This window comes from Carcharodon carcharias, chromosome 1, assembly GCF_017639515.1.
Source record: "Carcharodon carcharias isolate sCarCar2 chromosome 1, sCarCar2.pri, whole genome shotgun sequence".
Taxonomy (NCBI): domain Eukaryota; kingdom Metazoa; phylum Chordata; class Chondrichthyes; order Lamniformes; family Lamnidae; genus Carcharodon; species Carcharodon carcharias.
Window position 1 is genome coordinate 206944825 of NC_054467.1, and position 22098 is coordinate 206966922.

General features: G+C 43.0%; 1 protein-coding gene across 1 annotated transcript in view; it reads left to right on the forward strand.

The window, feature by feature from the left end:
- The window catches only part of dnai1.2 (dynein, axonemal, intermediate chain 1, paralog 2), a 337978-nt gene that overhangs the window by 58448 nt on the left and 257432 nt on the right, over positions 1-22098 (forward strand). Inside the window, exon 7 of the mRNA XM_041183411.1 lies at positions 9336-9449. Within this exon, the coding sequence (XP_041039345.1) occupies positions 9336-9449 (114 nt within the window). The remainder of the gene's footprint in view (positions 1-9335; positions 9450-22098) is intronic.

A 22098-nucleotide genomic window follows, 5' to 3' on the forward strand; every position in this document is an offset into this window, starting at 1 on the left:
ACCTGGGCATTTTTTCACATAGCTGGGTAGATGTCAGTGTTGTAGCTGTACTGGAACAGCTTGTCTTGGAGCGCGACAAGTTCTGGAGCACAAGTCTTTAGTACTATTGCTGGAATAATGTCAAGATCCATAGCCTTTGTGGTATCCAGTGCCTTCAGCTGTTTCTTCACATCATGTGGAGTGAATCAAATTGGCTGAAGATGGCATCTATGATGCTGGGGACATCCGCAGGAGGCCGAGATGGATGATCCACGGAGCATTTCTGGCTGAAGATTGTAGCAAATACTTCAGCCTTATCTTTTGCACTGATGTGCTGTGCTTCTCCATCATTAAGGATGAGGATATTTGTGGAGCCTCCTCCTCAAGTGAATTGTTTAATTGCCCACCATCATTCAGGACTGGATGTGGCAGAACTGCAGAGCTTAGATCTGATCTGTTGGTTGTGGGATTGCTTATCCCTGTCTAGCACTTGCTGCTTATGATGTTTGGCAAGCAAGTCATCCTGTTTTATAGCTTCACCAGGCTGACACCTCATTTTTAGGTATGCCTGGTGCTGCTCCCGGCATGCCCTCCTGCACTCTTCATTGAGCCAATGCTGGTTCCCTGCTTGATGGTTATGGTAGAGATGGGGATATGCCAGGCCATGAGGCTACAGATTATGTTCGAGTACAATTCTACTGCTGCTGATGGCCCACAGCGCATCATGGATGCCCAGTCTTGAGTTGCTAGATCTGTTCGAAATCTATCCCATTTAGTATAGTGGTCATGCCACACAATGCGATGCAGGTTATCTTTAGTGTGAAGCCGGGACTTCATCTCCACGACTGTGCGGTGGTCACCCCAACCTATACTGTCTTCAACAGATGTATCTGTGACAGGTAGGTTGGTGAGGTTAAGTATGTTTTTCCCTCTTGTTGGTTTCCTCACCATCTGTTGCAGACCCAGTCTAGCAGCTATGCCCTTTAAAACTCGGCCAGCTCAGTCAGCAGTGGTGCTACCGAGGCACTCTTTGTGGTGGACATTGAAGTCCCCCACCCAGAGTACATTCTGTGCCCTTGTCATCCTCAGCTCTTCCTCCAAGTGGTGTTCAACATGAAGGAGCACTGATTCATCAGCTAAGGGAGGGTGGTATGTGGTAATCAGCACGAGGTTTCCTTGTCCATGTTTGACCTGATGCCATGAGACTTCACGGTAGTCAATGTTGAGGACTCCCAGAGCAACCCTCTCCCGACTGTACACCACTGTACCACCACCTCTTCTGGGTCTGTCTTGCAGGTGGGACAGGACATGCTGAGAGATGGTGATGGCGGTGTCTGGGACATTAACTGTAAGGTATGATTCCATGAGGATGACTATGTCAGACTGTTGCTGGACAAGCCTATGAGACTCTCCCAATTTTGGCACTAGACCCCAGATGTTAGTAAGGAGGACTTTGCAGGTTTGACATGGCTGAGATTGCCATTGACGTTTCAGGTGCCTAGGTTGATGCCAGGTGATCCATCCAGTTTCATTCCTTTATTGTGACCTTGTGGCAGTTTGGACATTCCAGAGGGCATTTAAGAGTCAACCACATTGCAGTGGGTCTGGAGTCATGTGTAGGCCAGGTCATGTAAGACAACATTAGTGAACCAGATGGGTTTTTACAACAATCAACAATGATTTCATGGTCATCATTAGACTTTTAATTCCAGATGTTTATTGAATTCAATTTCCACCATCTGCCGTGGTGGGATTCGAACATGGGTCTCCAGTGCATTACCCTGGGTCTCTGGATCACTAGTCCAACAAAAATACCATGATGGAATCACTTCCCGAGTTGTTCTCACCACTGAACTCCCAATGTGAGGTCTGAGTGACTAACGTTGATATCAAGGCTGCACTGGACCGAGTGCGGCATCAAGAAGCCCTAGCAAAACAGGAGTAAATGGGAATCGGGGAAAACCCTCTGCTGGTTGGAGTCATTGCTAATACAAAGGATGATGGTTGCTCTAGGAGTTTCTCAGGGTAGTGTCCTCAGCCCAACTATCTTCAGCTGCTTCATCAATGACCTTCCTTCCATCATAAGATCAGAAGTGGGGATGTTCACTGATCATTGTACAATGTTCAACACCATTCACGACTCCTCAGGTACTGAAGCAGTCCATGTCCAAATGCAGCAAGACCTGGACAATATCCAGGCTTAGACTGACAATTGAAAAGTAACATTTATGCCACACTAGTGTCAGGTAATAACCATCTCCAACAAGAGAGAATTCAACCATTGCCCCTTGATGTTCAATGTCATTACCTTTACTGAATCCCCCACTATCGACATCCTGGGGGTTACCATTGACTAGAAACTGAACTGGACTAGCCATATAAATACTGTGGCTCAAGAGCAGATCAGAGGCTAGGAATCATGTGATGAATAACTCACCTCCTGACTCCCCAACGCCTGTCCAACATCTACAAGGCACAAGTCAGGGCGGAAAGCACTAAGAGTGAGAGGAGTTCACTTTAGAAAGAGCGCAGAGAGCGAGTGGAGTTCATTTTAAAAAGCGTGCTGAGAGCAAAGGGACACATCAGGAGTATGATGGAATACTCCCCACTTGCCTGGATGAGTGCAGCTCCCACAACAAGAAGCTGGACACCATCCAGGACAATGCAGTCCGCTTGATTGGCACCACATCCACAAACCTTCACTCCCTCCGCCGCCGACGCACATTAGCAGCAGTATGTACCATCTACAAAATGCACTGCCGGAATTCACCAAGGCTCCTTAGACAGCGCCTTCAAAACCCACGATTACTACCAACTAGAAGGACAAGGGCATCAGACACATTAGAACACCACCATCTGGAAGTTCCCCTCAAGTCACTCACCATCCCGACTTGGAAATATATCGCTGTTCCTTCTCTGTCACTGGGTCAAAAACCTGGAACTCCCTTCCTAACAGCACTGTACCTACACCACATGGACTGTAGTGGTTCAAGAAGTCAGCTCACCAGCACCTTCTCAAGGGCAACTAAGAATTGGCAATAAATGCTGGCTCAGCCAGCAAAGCCCACACCCCATGAATGAATTAAAAAAAAATGAGGGTAGCAAGAGCACAGAATGGGCTCAACGTCCAACACCAGGTTTGGATTAGTAGTACCAATGCTGACTGAACTGGCCGAGCCCTGAAGATTCTCTCCCAGACAGGCCTTGAATTTGGTGGTGAGAGAACTAACATGAGGGAAAAATCAATTTGACCCTGTTCTCACCCATCTCACTTGTTGCAGATGTATCAGTCCATGATATTATTGGTAATCGTGACCTCCACATTGTCCTTTTGGAGATGAAGTTCCATCTTCATGGTGTTGTGTGACACTACCAGCATGCTCAATGAGGTACATGCATTAGATCTAGCAGCTCAAACCTGGACATCCACGAGGCATTGTGGGCCATCAGCAGCAGCAGAATTGTATTCCACCATTCTCTATAACCTCATACCTGAAGCATTTTAGGAAAATATGAAAGAGGAGCATTTGGTAGACCATACGGCTCCTCAAGTTTACTCTACCATTTATTAGGATCATGGCTGGACTTTGACTTTTACTCCAGTTTCACCACAGAAACAGGCCATTGAGCCCCACTGGTCTATGCCCTACACAAGCCTGGTCCCAGAAATGGTCCCTCTGTCCTCCCCTTCATTTGCACCTTCATTTAGCCCCATCAGCATAACCTTAAATTCCTTTCTCCCTCATGTACTTATCTAGTTTCCTGTGAATGCATCATAAACTACATGCAACACCTGGTCAGAAACTTTAGCCCTGGACCTTTGATGTACCATTGCCTTCAAATCAACGCACCAACCCTCATTCAATGAGGCATGTAGAAGAGCATTCTAGGGCTGCACCGACATAACAAAAAATAAAGGACCAATCTGGTGATGCATCAACAGACAGCTCACAACAAAAACAGCAAGCTATAAACAGATCAAGTGACTCTGTAACCAATGGATCAGATCAAAGCCCCTATAGTCTTACCATAGCCATAAATGCTGGTGTGTAATTAAATATCTAATGGAGGGGGGGAACATGCCCATGCTCAATGATGCCCAGCATTTGAATGCAAAAGAGTATCCTGAAGCGTTTGTAACCAGCTTCAGACAGAGCTGCAGAGTGGATGATCCGGCTTGAGCTCCTGCCAAGATACCCACCATAACTGAAGCCAGTCTTCAGCCAGTTCAATTTGCTCACATGATATCAAGACATGGCATCTATGTGCTAAAGACTTGTGCTCTAGAGCTAGGTGTGCTTGTAGCCAAGCTGTTCCAGTAGAGCTTGGCATCTACCCACCAATGTGGAAGTTTGCCCAGGTCCATTCTGTATGTCAGCCAGGTCAGTTGTGTGAGGACTCTGTTGGTATCATTGTAGCCCAGTGCTACCTGTCACAATGGTCGAGTTCTTGGCAACTAAACTGGCACCACAGTGGAAGTCAATGACGAACTCCCACTGAAATGGCTTAAGATGGTACCAGCATAAGTAAATACCAACAGCATAGACAGGAGCTCCTGTTAAAAAATTAGATGTTGTTGTGCTCAGCAAGGGAGGTGAGGCCTTCCAGATTGCCATCCAGTGAAATTCTCATATATACAAGCTTGTCAGTATCAAAAGAATGAGAACATGGAATATATGAACAATGAACAAGAAAGGAAAGCTAGAAAATGAAGCAAGAAATGGAAAAGGAGAAATTAAACATCCTAGGTTATGTGAAGTCCATTGGACATGGGGAAGGCAACTTCATGATGAAATTAGAATGACATACTGAGGAGGAGAAGAAAAGGATCAGGGAGTAGCAGTAGTGCTAGACAAGGAAGCTGCTAACTGTGTGAGTGAAGTGAAATACAAGTCAGGTAGACTGATGCTAGTGAAGCTAAAGGGGCAACCAGTGGACATTACAATTGTCCAAGTATAAATGTCCATGAGTGAACATCCAGCCAAGGAGGTTGATGAAATGCATGATATAATTAGAGAACTAATCAAACAAGAGAGTGGAACAGTAGAATTGGAAAAGAAGAGATGACAAAGAAGTAGAACTATATGGACTGGAAAAAAATGAGTGAGCCCAAAAACTGGTAGATTTTTGGAGAACAGGACTCACTATAACAAATACATGGTTCAGGCATCATAAAAGAAGACGATATACATGGAAAATGTTTGGCGAAATAGGAAGATTTCAACTGGAATATATAATGGTGAGACAAAGATACAGGAATAGTGTTAAGAACTCAAAGGCTGAACCAGAATCTGACACAGACTCAGATCATAAACTTGTGAAAATGGAAACAGTATTCCTACTGCAGAAGATCCAACATGGAATATGCAGAAAAAGAGAGGCTGAAATAAAAAATGAAGAGTTTGTAAATGAAGTAAACAAAATACCAGCTAATAAGATAAGCTTACCAACACAAATGAGCAACGGAAACAGATTAAAGACTCTTTCAAGGAAGAAGGGACAAATAGCATCGGGTTTTTAAGAGGAAAAGAATCCATGGTTTCTTGATCACTTGACAGCAATGTTGCAAAAGTTTGAACAGCCAAGAAAATGGAAGATTATTAATACTGAAGAAGGCAAGCTGAAATACAAACACTTGAATAACAAATTAAAAAGAGAAACAGAAAAGGCACAAGAGCAATGGTAAAAAGAACAGTGTGATATATTCAAAGAACTGGACTGGCCAGGAAGGATAGACCTTATGGCCAGAATTTTTAGCTTGTTGGGCAGGCGCGGCTCGACCTAAACGAGTGTAAAATGACGGGCGAGAATCCCAACGTCATCGTGCACTCGTGCGATATTTCGGCCAGCGGGTGCGCGCGGGAGTTGGCAGTGCACCCGCTGAAACTTAAAAGGCCTATTAAGGCCATTAAAGTAATAATTGAATTAATTTTTTTTGCTGCCCATCCAACCTAACAGTTGGTGGGCAGGCGAAAAGGTTAAGCGGCCTTTGGATTTCTTAGGAAACCTCATCCACGGGCGGGATGAGTTTTCCAACAAATAAAAATTGAAACATTTCATTAATAACATGTCCTTGCTCATGTGAGAGAGGCCATGTTTCTTAATAATTTAAAATTATTTTGCTTTCTTAAATTCTTCAACTCCCTGAGGCAGCTTTTCTTTCGCGCGTTTGCACGCATGCTTGCAATTCCTTGCTCAGCCTCTTCCCCTCACCCCACACACACACACACAGGCAGCGCTGACCTTAATAGGCCTGCCAACGTGAAATCGGGGTCCGGCCCCGGTCGCGGGTGGCGGTCGGTTTTCCGATTGCTCCAGCCCGCTGCTGCCGAGCTGGCCCGATGAGGGCAAAATCTTGGCCTATGTATGTAAAAGCAAAGGAGTTTAGTGGTACTCAGCATAATGGGTTGGAAACAATAGCAATAGAGATCAAGGAAGGTGTTTTACGAACAAACCCTTATTACTAAGAAAAAGGTGGAAGGAGCACGTTGACAAACTAGATGCAAAAAATGAAAAATCTGAAATGGTTAAGTTAGAAGAAGAGTAATGTGGACATCAAATTCATTGGACCAGAAATGCTGGAGAGTGAGATAAATGAGATAAAAACTGGAAAGCGGCTGGAATAGGTGCAGAGATGATTAAAAACATGGGAAAGAACTTAACATCAATGTTTACTAAATTGTGCAAAGATGCAGAAAATTTCATTTAATCAATAACAATCAGCCTAAGAAAAAAGCCAAAGGCATGCCAATGTTCTGACTTTCATATTGCAAGCCTGAATTGTCCATGCATCGAAGGTTGTGTTAAGAATTATAACAGAGGCCAGAATATTGCCATCAGCGTGTGGGGGGGCCCGACATGCCGACGTGCAAAATGAAGCGTGATAACATCAGGTGTGCGTCCCAATGTCATTGCGTGTCAATTAGATCTTTCGTTCCAGCTGTGCGCCCGCCAAACTGACAAAGGCCTATTAAGGCCTTTAGGAATAAGTAATTTAGATAATTAACAGCACTGCCCGTCCATCCTTAAGGTTGGCGGGCAGGCAAAGAAACCAAGTGGCCTTCACGGTTTTCAGGAAACCTCATCCATGGGCAGGATGGTTTCCTGAAAGTTTAATAAAATCAATAAATAAATTTTGCTACATTGACAAACATGTCCCAGCTCATGTGACACTGCAAAATGAGGGGACATGTGTAAATAACTTTTATTTTTCTTTATTAAAAAATTTCAATATGTACTTAATCTCTCTGAGGCAGCTACTCCTCCACCACCCGCACAGGTAGCGCTGAATGCTACTGGCCGTGCATCACACTGGATGGGTCTTAATTGGGCCGCCAATGTAAAATGGCGGCACACAGCCAATCACGGGTGATGATTCGCTCCGCGGCAGCTCCCACCCGGCCCACCCGACATAGTTAAGCTTCTGGCCAGAGTATAGGTGGGAAGGTGTAGAACTACATCAGAGATGACCACTTTCCTCCCGAGGAGGAAGAGGGATGAGAGAAGCAATAGCCATAATAAGATTAATGAGTAAACACAGTTTGGAGGTTGGACAGGAATTGTGTGTTGTTTTGTAGATTTTGAAAAAGTATTTGGTTGGGTTGATGGGTTAAGCTCTTGGCAGTGCTAAAAAAAGTCTTCTTCAAGGACCTCTTATCAATTTTGCTACATTGACAAACATGTCCCAGCTCATGTGACACTGCAAAATGAGGGGACATGTGTAAATAACTTTTATTTTTCTTTATTAAAAAATTTCAATATGTACTTAATCTCTCTGAGGCAGCTACTCCTCCACCACCCACACAGGTAGCGCTGAATGCTACTGGCCGTGCATCACACTGGATGGGTCTTAATTGGGCCGCCAATGTAAAATGGCGGCACACAGCCAATCACGGGTGATGATTCGCTCCGCGGCAGCTCCCACCCGGCCCACCCGACATAGTTAAGCTTCTGGCCAGAGTATAGGTGGGAAGGTGTAGAACTACATCAGAGATGACCACTTTCCTCCCGAGGAGGAAGAGGGATGAGAGAAGCAATAGCCATAATAAGATTAATGAGTAAACACAGTTTGGAGGTTGGACAGGAATTGTGTGTTGTTTTGTAGATTTTGAAAAAGTATTTGGTTGGGTTGATGGGTTAAGCTCTTGGCAGTGCTAAAAAAAGTCTTCTTCAAGGACCTCTTATCAAGTCCACTTCAATACCTATGCAGAAGCAATGATAAAGAAGCGTTTGAAGACACAGCATCTGGCGTTAAGATTCGGTAGTGAGGGTGGTTAAGATTGGCGGGGGGAGTTGAATGATAATATCAGTTAGATTTGCAAATGAGAAAACACTTGTAGCAAGCACAAAGGAAAGATTATAAGAACTAATAAATAGATTACTAACATCAGGCATGAATGAATGAAAGTGAACCAAGTGATGCATATCTCAAAATCACCAAAAGATATTCATATATTGATAGAAGGAAAAGAATTAGAATAAGCACAAGAATTCAAGTATTTAGGAAACATAATATCTGCAGAAGGAAAGTGCAGCAAAGAGGTAAGAACAAGGATAGCAATAAGAAAGGCAGTATTTAGTAAGAAGAGGCAGTTGCTAACCGGAAATCTGAATAAACAACTTAAGAAGTTAACAACTTATAAAGAGCTTGATTTCAGCTGTTGTTTATTATGGATCTGAGACTTGGACCTTACGGAAGGAGGAGACCAACTTGCTATATAACTTTGAAATGTGGTTTAGGAGGAGAATGGAAAGGAACATTTGGACAGAAAAAGTAACAAACTATGAAGTCCTGAGGAGAGAGAACAAACAAATTTGCTGAACGCAATTAGGAAAAGACTAGGCAGTGCACACCTTAAGAAAAATGCCTCTGTGGAGTAGGCAGACAACTCTGTTCTCAGCCCAGCCCTGGGAAATTTCTGAGCCCTGAGCCAGAAATGTGGCAGGGAGCTGTGCCGACATGGCTCCTCCCTATTTTCCTGGCCCAGCCCCATCTCCAGGAGGCTGGAAGGTTGAACCTAAAGACTCTGAGCCTGTGCATCTCAAGCAAGAGACATGTATTGCAGATGTGGCAATCTGTGACAATCTCACTGTCCACGAATATTGCCTGTGATTGTTTATATGCATTTAGCATGTAGATATAGCCTTGTTTAACATCTCATTTGAGAGACAGCATCTTTGACAAATCAGCACTTCCTCAATATTGTGTACTCTGACAGAGTTCTAATTATTTTACAATTTAGAAGTTGCCTGTAATAAACTAAGTTCATAGGATTTTAATTTGAAACCAAATTAAATGCTCCTATTGCATAAATCTGTGGCTGAAATGCTTTTGTTTTAATTGTGTTATTTGGTAGGCAGCTGAAGAGGAAGAAGAGAAGGAAGTAATAAGACCAAGACAGGAACGAAAGATTCCCAATCAGTTCAACTTCAGTGAGAGAGCTTCTCAGACCTTCAACAACCCTATGAGGGTAAGCCAGCACAACTTGTTCACAGAGCACCCAATTTTAACTCTCCGCTACCCACTCCTCCCCACCCGCACCCCACCCCCCACCGCCCCCCCCCCTCCCCCGACCCCCCACCGCCGCCGATTCACCACCCATCCACCCCCACAGCGCAACTGCTTGCAGAAGGAGGCTAAATATGTTGGGAGCTGGATTATGGACCAGAAGAGGCCCAGCAAGTAAGTTTGAAAAATATAGTTTTAGGTTTCCTTGTGGGCGATGAGATGCAGTACTCCTCCAGTCCCCACAAGGGAAGTTTGGAGCCTCCCCTGCTCCAGACTCCTCCCAGTACTCTAAATGCGATCAGAAAACACTTCACCCTGATCATGGTTTTGGAGTGCCTCCCTTATCATTTCACCCTGATCGCTGTCAGAAAGCAAACAGAAAATGCTGGAAAAACTCAGCAGCTCTGGCAGCATATGTAGAGAGAGAAACAGAGCTAACGTTTCAAGGGCGTATGATTCTTCTTCAGATGCTGCCAGACCTGCTGAGTTTTTCCAGCATTTTCTGTTTTATATCAGATTTCCAACATCTGCAGTATTTTGCTTTGATATTATTACAGTCAGAAAGCACCGCTGATTAACCCTTCCCAAATCACCTGCTTTCCCTCAATTGGTGACCAGGGACCATGCCTTCATGCCCCCAGCTGTGGTCTCCTGTCACTGAATATGAATAAACGAACAAGGACCTGGCGGAGGCCATTCGGCCCCTCAAGCCTGCTGCAACATTTAGTAAGATCATGGCTGATCCAATAGTAACCTCAAATCTGCGTCCCCCCTAACCCGATAACCTATCACTCCTTTGCTTACCAAGAATCTATCCACCTCTGTCTTAAAAATATTCAAAGACTCTGCTTCCACCGCCTTTTTAGGAAGGGAGTTCCAAAGACTCACTACCCTTTGAGAGCAAAGATTTCGCCTCATCGCCGTTTTTGCCCACTCATTTAACCCATCTCCAACTTTTTGTAACCTCCTTATGTCCTCTTGACAACTTCCTTTCCTACCTATCTTTGTGTCATCAGCAAATTTGGCAACCATCCTATCGACCCCTTCATCCAAGTCATTTATATAAATTGTAAAGAGTTGAGGTCCCAGCACTGAAGTCTGTGACTTACCACTCATTACATCTTGCCAACCTGAAAAAGACCCATTTATGCCTACTGTCTGCTCTCTGTTATCCAGCCAATCTTCTATCCATGCCAATATGTTACCTGCTATACCACGAGCTCTTATTTTCTGCAATAACCTCTGATGAGGCACTTTATCAAATGCCTCCTGGATATCTAAGTACAGTACATCCACCGGTTCTCCTTTATCCTTGGCACATGTTACTTGCTCAAGGAACTGTTTCACAAAACCAAGTTGTCTTTGCCTGATCACCTTGAACTTATTCAAGTGACCTGCTATAAAGTATTTAATAATAGCTTCTAACGTTTTCCCTATGACAGATGTTAAGCTAACTGGCCTGTAGTTTCCTGCTTTCTGTTTCCCTCCCTTTTAGAAAAGTGGAGATACATTTGCTATCTTCCAATTTAATGGGACCTTCCCCACATCTAGGGAGTTTTGGAAAATTAAAATCAATGTGTCAGTTATCTCTCTCGTCACTTCTTTTAAAACCCTAGAATGAAATCCATCAGGACCAAGGGATTTGTCAGCCTGCAGCTCCAACAATTTACTTAGTTTCACTTTTCTGGTGATTGTAATTTTCCTTGAGTTCCTCCCTCCCTTCCTTTCCTGATTTCATAGCTGCTTCTGTGATGTTACCTGTACCCTCTATAGTGAAGACTGATGCAAAATACCTGTTCAATTCATCTGCCATTTCCTGGTTTTCCATGATCAATCCTCCAGCTTCACTTTCTATATGACCAACGCTCACTTTGTTAACTCATTTATTTTTAAGATATTTATAGAAACTCTTACTATCTGTTTTTATCTTTCTGACTAGCTTCCTCTAAGTTTTCCCTCCTTATCAATCTTTTAGCCATCCTTTGCTGTTCCTTATATTCTGTCCAATTTTCTATCGTTCCACCTGTCCTAGCATAATTATATGCTTTTTCCTTAAGTTTGATACCAACTTTAGCCTTTCTAGTTAACCACGAATGGCCACCTGTCATTTGGTAGTAGATCAGATCAGGTTCAGGTGCCATTCTGGGACGATTTTATCAAAACTCAAATTGATCAGGCTTCCACGTCCCAGTTTCCCCTGGTTCACCAGTCACATTGGGAATTGCTCACTTAATTTCCATCCCTAATTGTTATGACACAGCAGTTGTTAAAGGCTGTTATTTAAAATCCCAGAGGGAAACTTTAAACAACTGTCATAACCTATATTTTCAATTGGCATGTTTTGAGTTGCAACTCTAAATTCAGGAATAAGACCGCTAGTTCTTGAGAGGTTTTTGTATCCAACTACATGAGATGTTTATTAATTTACACAAGTTCAGCATATACACATGGCTACAAATTACTACTATCATAGCTTTTAACAAATTCCCAAACTAATCTCCACTAAGGCATCAACAACTCATAGACTTTAAGCAGACACCAGGCAAAGCACTTCCACCTTACAAATTCAAAATAAGGTTCCTTTCACTTTGGTTTCTTTACAAAAACAGTGGTAGGCTTTCAGGCTTTGATGTTACATGCCTCTGCCCTGCACACACAAAATTATCCTTCTGTTACACCCAGCATTCCCCTTTGATGCAAATTCTCATTGTATCACCAGCCCCTTTGAATTCCACCTCTTCTAATAATAAAACCTCTTTCATAGTATCAATTTTATTAATAATATAAACATTGCTTGATGTCTGCTAGCTGGATGCAAGATTTCATGCCCCTCTTGAATTTATTCAACAAAATGCAAATGTACCTTTTCCTCTCAGTTTACATCTCAAAACTAGTATACATCAAAGCACCCAGACTAGCAGGTTTTAATCTAATTAAGACACACCCACAGACTAAACCTCTATTTTAAAGGAAAAATAATTTCCAATAACATTATAAACTTTAGTAGCTTCATGGCATTCCCCTCCCTATCGAAAAATGAACCGTCATAATTCTAAAAGACGGCTTCATTTTGTAGTACCCCTCTCACACTATCTCCTATAATTATTACACGATTACGTTACCAGACGCATACATTAAAATAACAATATATATATACACGAGTCCTTGGTACCAACAGAAATCACTCCAGTTCAGCATTCAGGTTTTTTAAAAAAGGTCGAATTTTCCATTAAGCTTCAAACTCTTGATAACGCATCTGCAGACAGATTTTCTCTTCCAGCAATATGTATAATCCATAGATTAAATGGTTGTAATAATAGACTCCATCTGAGAAGCCTTGCACTCTTGTCTCAAAATTTGCCCAAAAACTTCAAAGTATTATGGCCTATATAAACAATTGTTTCTGAAGAATTGTTTGCAACATAAATGTCAAAATTCCGCAATGCTAACACTGAACCCAAAGTCGTTTTCTTTATTGTTGAATATTTTCTCTGTTGTACTCAGCTTCTGTGAAAAATATCCCATCAGTTTTTCAATTCCATTATCATCTTCTTGTAACAGTACAGCCGCAATTCCTATATCGCATGCATCAATGACCAACATAAATTGCTTGGCATAATTGGGTACTGCCGAAACTGGTGTCGTAGTTAATACAGTTTTCAAACCATCGAATGACTTCTGACACTTCAGTGTCCATTGAAACTTCTTGTTCCTTTTTATTAGTTCAGTCAGTGGAGCAACCACTCGGCTAAAATTTGGTACAAATTTCTGGTAAAACCCACTCATGCCCAGAAATCTCAAAACTTCTTGTACATGTTGTAGACAGTGGGAAATCCATGAAAGCCTTGACTTTCGCATCTCTTGGAGCCATCTTACCATGTCTAATGGTATAGCCTAGTTATGTAAGTAGTTCTTCTGTAAATTCACTTTTAGCTAATTTCATCACCAAATTAGCTTCTTGTAGTCGAGTAAATAATTCTTCCAGATGTTGTAAATGCTCCTCACATGTCTGACTGAAAACGATTAGATCATCAACATAAACGGCACAATTGCTTAGACCTGCAAATACTTATTTTGTCAGTCTTTGAAATGTCACAGGTGCATTCTTTATACCAAATGGTATGACTTTAAACTATATAGTCCACTTGGCATTACAAAAGCTGATATCTCCTTTGTTCTCTCCGGTACCTGCCAATATCCTTTTAGCAAGTCAATCTTTGTGATAAATTTCGATTGTCCCACTTTCTCAATGCAATCTTCCAACCGTGATATAATATATGAATCCGCTTTCGTCACCGCATTCACTTTGCAACAGTCTACACGCAGTCTTTGTGTTCCATCTGGTTTTGGTACCAGTACAATAGGCAAACTCCACGTACTGCAACTAGACTCAATGATATCTTTTTGAAGCATGAAATCAATTTATTTTTGTACTTTACCAGATTTAACCTATAAAGCTGTTGTCTCACTTTGACACTTGCTTGGAAGTTAACTCAATATTTCATTTAAATTTTCAAGCACCCCCTCATTATCCAATTTGATTAGAAGAAAATCAATTTCAGAGACCTGCATTTCTATCTCTTTCTCATCATCCACCATCACTAACACCTCTTTTTGTTGCTCTACCCTGTCAAAGTACTTTTTAAGCATATTTACATGACACACCATCTGCTTCTTTCTTCCATCTGAAGTATTTATTAAATAATTTACTTCACTTAATTTCTTTTCAATCCTGTAAAGCTCACACAATCTTGCGTTTAAGGAATCCTCTAGTACTGGGAACAAAACTAGTACTTTCTCTCCAGAAACAAAACTGTGAATTTTAACTTTCTTGTCAGCTTTCACTTTCATCGCTTGCTGTGAGATCTTTAATAGTTCCCTAGCCAACTCACACGCCCTGTTCAATTTTTCCCTGAAATTTGATACGTAATCCAGGAGAGTAGTTTCTGAATTTTGACCCACCATTTTCTCATGAATCAATTTCAGTGGTCCCCTTACCCCATGACCATAAACATGTTCAAAAGGGCTAAAACCAGTTGATGCATTAGGAATGTCTCTAATAGCAAATAACAAAAATGAAATTCCTGTATCCCACTCCTGTGCATAATGTTGACAGTATGCTCTTATCATAGTTTTTAAAGTTTGATGTACCTTTCCAAAGCTCCTTGTGACTCTGATGATATGCTGTTGACTTAAACTGTTTTATCCCCAAACTGTTCATTACTTCCTTAGACAGCTGTTACATGAAATTTGACCCCTGATTTGATTGTATTTTCTTAGGTAATCCTTATCTTGTAAATAATTTAATTAACTCTTCTACAATCATCTTAGATGTAATATTTCTTAAAGGTGTCGCTTCAGGAAACCTAATAGACACATCCATTATTGTTAATAAATACTGATTTCCACTTTTAATCTTAGGGAAGGGTCCTACACAATCAATCATGACCCTGATAAATGGTTCTTCAAATGCTGGTACTGGAATTAAAAGCTCAGGCTCAATCACTGCTTGTGCTTTTCCTGTTATTTGACATATATGACAGGTTCTACAGGATTTAACTACATCCCTATGCAATCCTGGCCAAAAAAACCCCTCTGTATCTTTTCCTATGTTTTCCTAATTCCTAAATGTCCCCTCATTGGAATTTCATGAGCAATCCTCAGAATCTCATTTCTGTATTCTAATGGGATAACAATCTGATGCACCTCCCTCCAGCTTTCATTTGCTGAGACATGATCTGACCGCCACTTTCTCATTAATATATTCTCTCGAAGATAATAACCTATTAGAATAAATTTTGCTTCAGTTTCTGAATAAGGTTTCTGATATAACTATTTTGATTGCAAATCATTTTTCTGTAACTCCACTAACCTCTTTGAGTTAAACACTTCAACTGAACTGTCCTGCATTCTTTCCTCCTGATCAATCTTATCAAATACAGTGCCAGCTAATTGGATTTTGACACCTTCTTCTTGCCTTTGAACTGTCTGCTTATCTTGTTTATTTTGTTCTTCCCGATGGGCTTTTGATCTTGTTATAACACAATCAGGAAACAACCCAAGATAAAAACAGAATTACCTGGAAAAACTCAGCAGGTTTGGCAGCATCGGCGGAGAAGAAAAGAGTTGACGTTTCGAGTCCTCATGACCGTTCGACAGAGTATCATAGTATCAATTTTATTAGCAATATAAACATATTGCTTGGTAGCTGTGAGAAAGGCGTCAGTTTTCACCCCACTTCTTGAATGCTTCATTCAAAAAATGCAAATGCACACTATCTCTCTTCCATATCAAAACTAACACATATCAAAGTGTCCGGACTAGCTGACTTCACTCCAATTAAGACACACCTGCAGACTAAACCTCTATTTTAAAAGAAAAATATTTTCCAAAATATTATATACATTAATAGCTTCATGTCACTCATATTCCTAAGTTCCTGCCTGTACGCTTCAGAAACCAATTCATATGCACTCAAAATATGCTTTTTCACATCATAATTCACTGACATTTCTTCTGATAGTGAAGCACAAACCTCTTGTGCCCTACCAACTAACTTAGACAATAATAACGTCCATTTCACCTGTTTAGCTAGCTTCTCAAATAAAATAAAGAATACTTCAATATGTTTTTCCTCAAACTTTGGAAGAGCTTGTACAAATTTAAACATTTCCCCACTGGGTTATACGCTGGTGACGAGTCCTTCTTCACCTACTGGCGTCTCTTTTTTAACTGCCAACACTTTCAGTTGGAATTGTCTCTCTTTTTCTCTTTCCTCCTTCTCTATCTCCACAATTTCTAATTTCCTTTCCTGGTTTTTTCTTTCTCCTGCCTTTCTACCAGTTCTCTTTTAAAAGCCATTTCTCTGTCCTTTGCTTCTAATTCAAGCTTTTTCGGTTCAAGAACAAAGAACAAAGAACAAAGAAAAGTACAGCACAGGAACAGGCCCTTCGGCCCTCCAAGCCTGCGCCGATCATATTGCCCTTCAACTAAAACATTTTGCACTTCTGGGGTCTGTATCCCTCTATTCCCATCCTATTCATGTATTTGTCAAGCTGCCTCTTAAACACCACTATCGTACCTGCTTCCACCACCTCCTCTGGCAGCGAATTCCAGACACTCACTACCCTCTGTGTAAAAAACTTGCCCCGCACATTTCCTCTATAGTTTTCTTCTCTCACCTTAAATCTGTGTCCCCTAGTAATTGACTCTTCCACCCTGGGAAAAAGCTTCTGACTATCTACTCTGTCTATGCCACTCATAATTTTGTAAACTTCTAACAAGTCGCCCCTCAATCTCCGTCACTCTGGTGAGAAAAATCCGAGTTTCTCCAACCTCTCCTCATAACTAATAACTTCCAGACCAGGCAGCATCCTGGTAAACCTCCTCTGCACCCTCTCCAATGCCCCAATACCCTTCTGGTAATGTGGTGACCAGAATTGCACGCAATATTCCAAGTGTGGCCTAACCAAGTTTCTATACAGCTGCAGCATGACTTCCCAGCTTTTATACTAAATATCCCTGCCAACGAAGACAAGCATGCCATATGCCTTCCTGACTACCTTATCCACCTGCGTTGCCACTTTCAGTGACCTGTGGACCTGTACGCCCAGATCCCTCTGCCCATCAATGCACTTAAGGGTTCTGCCATTTACCGTATAATTCCTGCCTATATTAGACCTTCCAAAATGCATTACCTCTCATTTGTCTGGATTAAACTCCATCTACCATTTCTCCGCCCAAGTCTCCAACCGATCCATATCCCGTTGTATCCTTTGACAATCCTCTTCACTATCTGCAACTCCTCCAACCTTAGTGTCGTCTGCAAACTTACTAATTAGCCCAGTTACATTTTCCTCCAAATCATTTATGTATACTACAAACAGCAAAGGTCTCAGCACTGATCCCTGAGGAACTCCACTAGTCACAGCTCTCCTTCCAGAAAAGCACCATTCCACTGCTACCCTCTGTCTTCTATGACCAAACCAATTCTGTATCCATCTTGCCAGCTCACCTCTGATCCCGTGCGACTTTACCTTCTGTACCAGTCTGCCATGAGGGACCCTGTCAAAGGCCTTACTGAAATCCATGTATATAACATCTACTGCCCTTCCATCGTCGATCATCTTTTGTCACTTCCTCGAAAAACTTGATCAAGTTAGTGAGACACGACTTCCCCTTCACAAAACCATGCTGCCTCTCACTAATATGCCCATTTGCTTCCAAATGGTAGTAAATTCTGTCATGAAGAATCTTCTCCAATAATTTCCCTACCACTGATGTAAGGCTCACCGGCCTGTAATTTCCTGGATTATCCCTGCTACCCTTCTTAAACAATGGAACAACATTGGCCATTCTCTAGTCCTCTGGGACCTCACCCGTAGCCAGTGAGGATACAAAGATTTCTGTCAAGCCCCAGCAATCTCCTCTCTTGCCTCCCTCAGTACTCTGGGGTAGATCCCATCTGGCCCTGGGAACTTATCCACCTTAATATTCTTCAAGATGCCTAACACCTCTGTTTTGATCTCAACACATTCCAGGCTATCTACACACTCTTCCCTAGACAAATCGACCGCTAAGTCCTTCTCTTTGGTGAATACTGATGAGAAGTATTCATTTAGTATCTCTCCCATTTCTCCTGGCTCCACACACAGAATCCCACCTCTGTCCCCGAGTGGGCCTACCCTTTCCCTGGCTACCCTCTTGCTTTTACATATGTATAAAAGGCCTTGGGATTTTCCTTAATCCTGGTTGCCAGTGACTTTCCATGACCCCTTTTAGCCCTCCTGACTCCTTGCTTAAGTTTCTTCCTACTTTCTTTGTATTCTTCACAGGCTTCATCTGTTCCCAGCCTTCTAGCCCTTACAAATGCTTCCCTTTACTTTTTGACTAATAGCACAATAACTCGCTCCTCCAGCTGTGACTCACTAATTACAGATTTGACTTCCAACTGTAGGTGCTGTGCTATACTTTTAATTATATCTGATTTCCTAGCCCCCTAAGGGGGTGGAGGGGGGAGGCGTGGTGTAGTGGTATTGTTGCTGGACTAGTAATCCAGAGACCCAGCGTAATGCTCTGGGGACAGGGGTTCAAATCACGTCAAGGCAGATGGTGGAATTTGAATTCAATAAAAAAAAATCTGGATTTAAAAGTCTAATGATGACGATGAAACCATTGTCGATTGTTGTAAAAACACCTCTGGTTCACTAATGTCCTTTAGGGAAGGAAATCTGTTGGTCCTTATGTGGTCTGGCCTACCTGTGACTCCAGACCCACAGCAATGTTAACTCTTAAATGCTCTCTGAAATGGCAGTCTGGCAAAGCCTCAAAAAGGGAATGAAACCCGATGGGCCACCTGGCATCGACCGAGGCACTGGAAACGGCAACGGCAATCACAGCCCTGCTGACCCTGCAAAGTCCTCCTTATTAATATCTGGGGTCTAGTGCCAAAATTTGGAGAGCTGTCACACAGACTAGTCAAGCAACAGCCTGACATAGTCATTATCACGGCACCATACCTTACAGATAATGTCCCAGACTCCCTGGGTATGTCCTGTCCCACCGGCAGTGCTCCTCCATGTTGAACATCACTTGGTGGCAAGGGTGCAGAATGTACTCTGGGTAGGAGACTTCAGTGTCCATCACCAAGAGTGGCTAGGTAGCACTACTACTGGCCGAGTTCTAAAGTTCCTAGCTGCTAGACTGGGTCTGTGGCAGGTGGTAAGGGAACCAATAAGAGGGAAAAACACTAAGCTGCCTGCCACAGATGCATCTGTCCATGATCTGTCAGTAGAATGACCACCACACAGTCATTGTGGAGACGATGACCCGCCTTCACATTGAGGATACCTTCCATTGTGTTGTGTGGCACTGCCACCATACTAATTGGGATAGATTTCAAACAGATCTAGCAGCTCAAGACTGGGCATTCATGTGGCGCCGTGGGCCACCAGCAGCAGCAGAATTGTAATTGAACACAATCTGTAACCTCATGGCCCGGCATATCCCCCACTCCACCATTACTATCAAGCCAGGGCATCAATACTGACTCAATGAAGAGTGCAGGAGGGCATGCCAGGAGCAGCACCAGGCGTACCTAAAAATGAGGTGTCAACCTAGTGAAGCATGGGACTACGTGCATGCCAAACAGTATAAGCAGCAAGTGATAGACAGGGAAAAGCGATCCCACAGCCAACGAATCAGATCTAAGCTCTGCAGTCCTGCCACATCCAGTCATGAATGGTGGTGGACAATTAAACATCTCACTGGAGGAGGAGGCTCCACAAATATCCCCATTGTCAGTGATGGGGGAACCCAGCACATCAGTGCAAAAGATAAGGCTGAAGCATTCGCAACAATCTTCAACCAGAAGCGCTGAGTGGATGATCCATCTCGGTCTCCTCCGGAGGTCCCCTGCAACACAGATGCCAGACTTCAGCCAATTCAATTTACTCCATGTGAAATCGAGAAACAGCTGAAGGCACTGGATACTGCAAAGGCTCTGGGCCCTGACAACATTCCGGCAATAATACTGAAGACTTGCCGCGTCCCTAGCCAAACTGTTCCAGTACAGCTACCACGCTGGCATCTTCCCAGCTATGTGGAAAATTGCCCAGGCATGTCCTGTACACAAAAAGCAGGACAGATCCAACATGGCCAATTACCGCCCCGTCAGACCACTTTCGATCATCAGCAAAGTAATGGAAGGGGTCATTAACAATGCTATCAAGTGGCGCTTGCTCAACAATAACCTGCTCACTGATGCCGAGTTTGGGTTCCGTCAGGGCTACTCAACTCCTGACCACATTTCAGCCTTTGTCCAAACATGGATAAAAGAACTCCCGAGGTGAGGTGAGAGTGACTGCCCTTGACATCAAGGCAGCATTTGACAGAGTGTGGCATCAAGGAGCTCTAGCAAAACTGGAATAAATGGGAATTAGTGGGAAAACTCTCTACTGGTTCGAGTCATGCCTATCACAAAGTAAGATGGTTGTGGTTGTTAGAGGCCAGTTACTCAGCTCCAGGATGTCACTGCAGGAGTTCCTCAGGGTAGTGTCCTAGGCCCAACCATCTTCGGCTGCTTCATCAATGACCTTCCTTCCATCATAAGGTCAAAAGTGGGGATGTTCGCTGATGATTGCACAATGTTCAGCACCATTTCTGACTCCTCAGATACTGAAGCAGTCCATGTTCAAATGCAGCAAGACCTGGTCAATATCCAAGCTTGGGCTGACAAGTAACATTCGTGTCTCACAAGTGTCAGGCAATGACCATCTCCAACAAGAGAGACTCCAACCATCACTCCTTGATGTTCAATGACATTACCATCACTGAATCCCCCACTATCAACCTCCTGGGGGGGTTACTATTGTCCAGAAACTGAACTGGATTAGCCATATAAGTACTGCGGCTACAAAAGCATGTCAGAGGCTAGGAATTGTGTGACGAGTAACTTACCTCCTGAGTCCCCAACGCCTGTCCACCATCTAAGACCATAAGACATAGGAGCAGAAATTAAGCCATTCGGCCCATCGAGTCTGCTCCACCATTCAATCATGGCTGATAAGTCTCTCAACCCCATTCTCCCACCCTCTCCCCGTAATCTTTGATCCCCTTACCAATCAAAAACCTATCTACCTCGGTCTTAAATGCACTCAATGACCTGGCCTCCACAGCCTTCTGTGGCAATGAATTCCACAGATTCACCACTTTCTGGCTAAAGAAGTTTCTCCTCATCTCTGTTCTAAAAGGTCTTCCCTTTACTCTAAGGCTGTGCCCTCGGGTCCTAGTCTCTCCTACTAATGGAAACATCTTCCTTTCAGTCCAGTCCTTTCAGTATTCTGTAAGTTTCAATCAGATCCCCCTCATCCTTCTAAACTCCATTGAGTATAGACACAGAGTCCTCAAACGTTCCTCATATGTTAAGCCTTTCATTCCTGGGATCGTTCTTGTGAACCTACTCTGGACCCTCTCCAGGGCCAGCACATCCTTCCTAAGATACGGGGCCCAAAATTGCTCACAATATTCTAAATGTGGTCTGACAGAGCCTTATAAAGCCTCAGCAGCACATCCCTTCTTTTATACTCTAGTCCTCTCGAAATAAATGCCAACATTGCATTTGCCTTCTTAACTACCGACTCATCCTGCAAGTTAACCTTAAGAGAATTCTGTACTCGGACTCACAAGTCCCTTTGCACTCCAGATTTCTGAATTCTCTCCCCATCTACAAGGCACAAACCAGGAGTGTGATGGAATAACCCCCACTTGCCTGGATGAGTGCAGTTCCTACAACAGTCAAGAAACTGGACACCGTCCAAGACAAAGCCGTCCGCTTGATTGGCACCACATGCACAAATATTCACTCACTACCACCGACGCACAGTAGCAGCAGTGTGTACCATGTACAAGATGCACTGCAGGAATTCACTGAGGCTCCTTAGACAGCACCTTCCAACGCCAGACCACTACCACTTAGAAGGGCAAGGGCAGCAAATAGATTGGCACACCACCACCTGGAAGTTCCACTCCTGGTCACTCACCGTCCTGACTTGGAACTATATCGCTGTTCCTTCACTGTCACTGTGTCAAAATCCTGGAACTCCCTTCCTAAC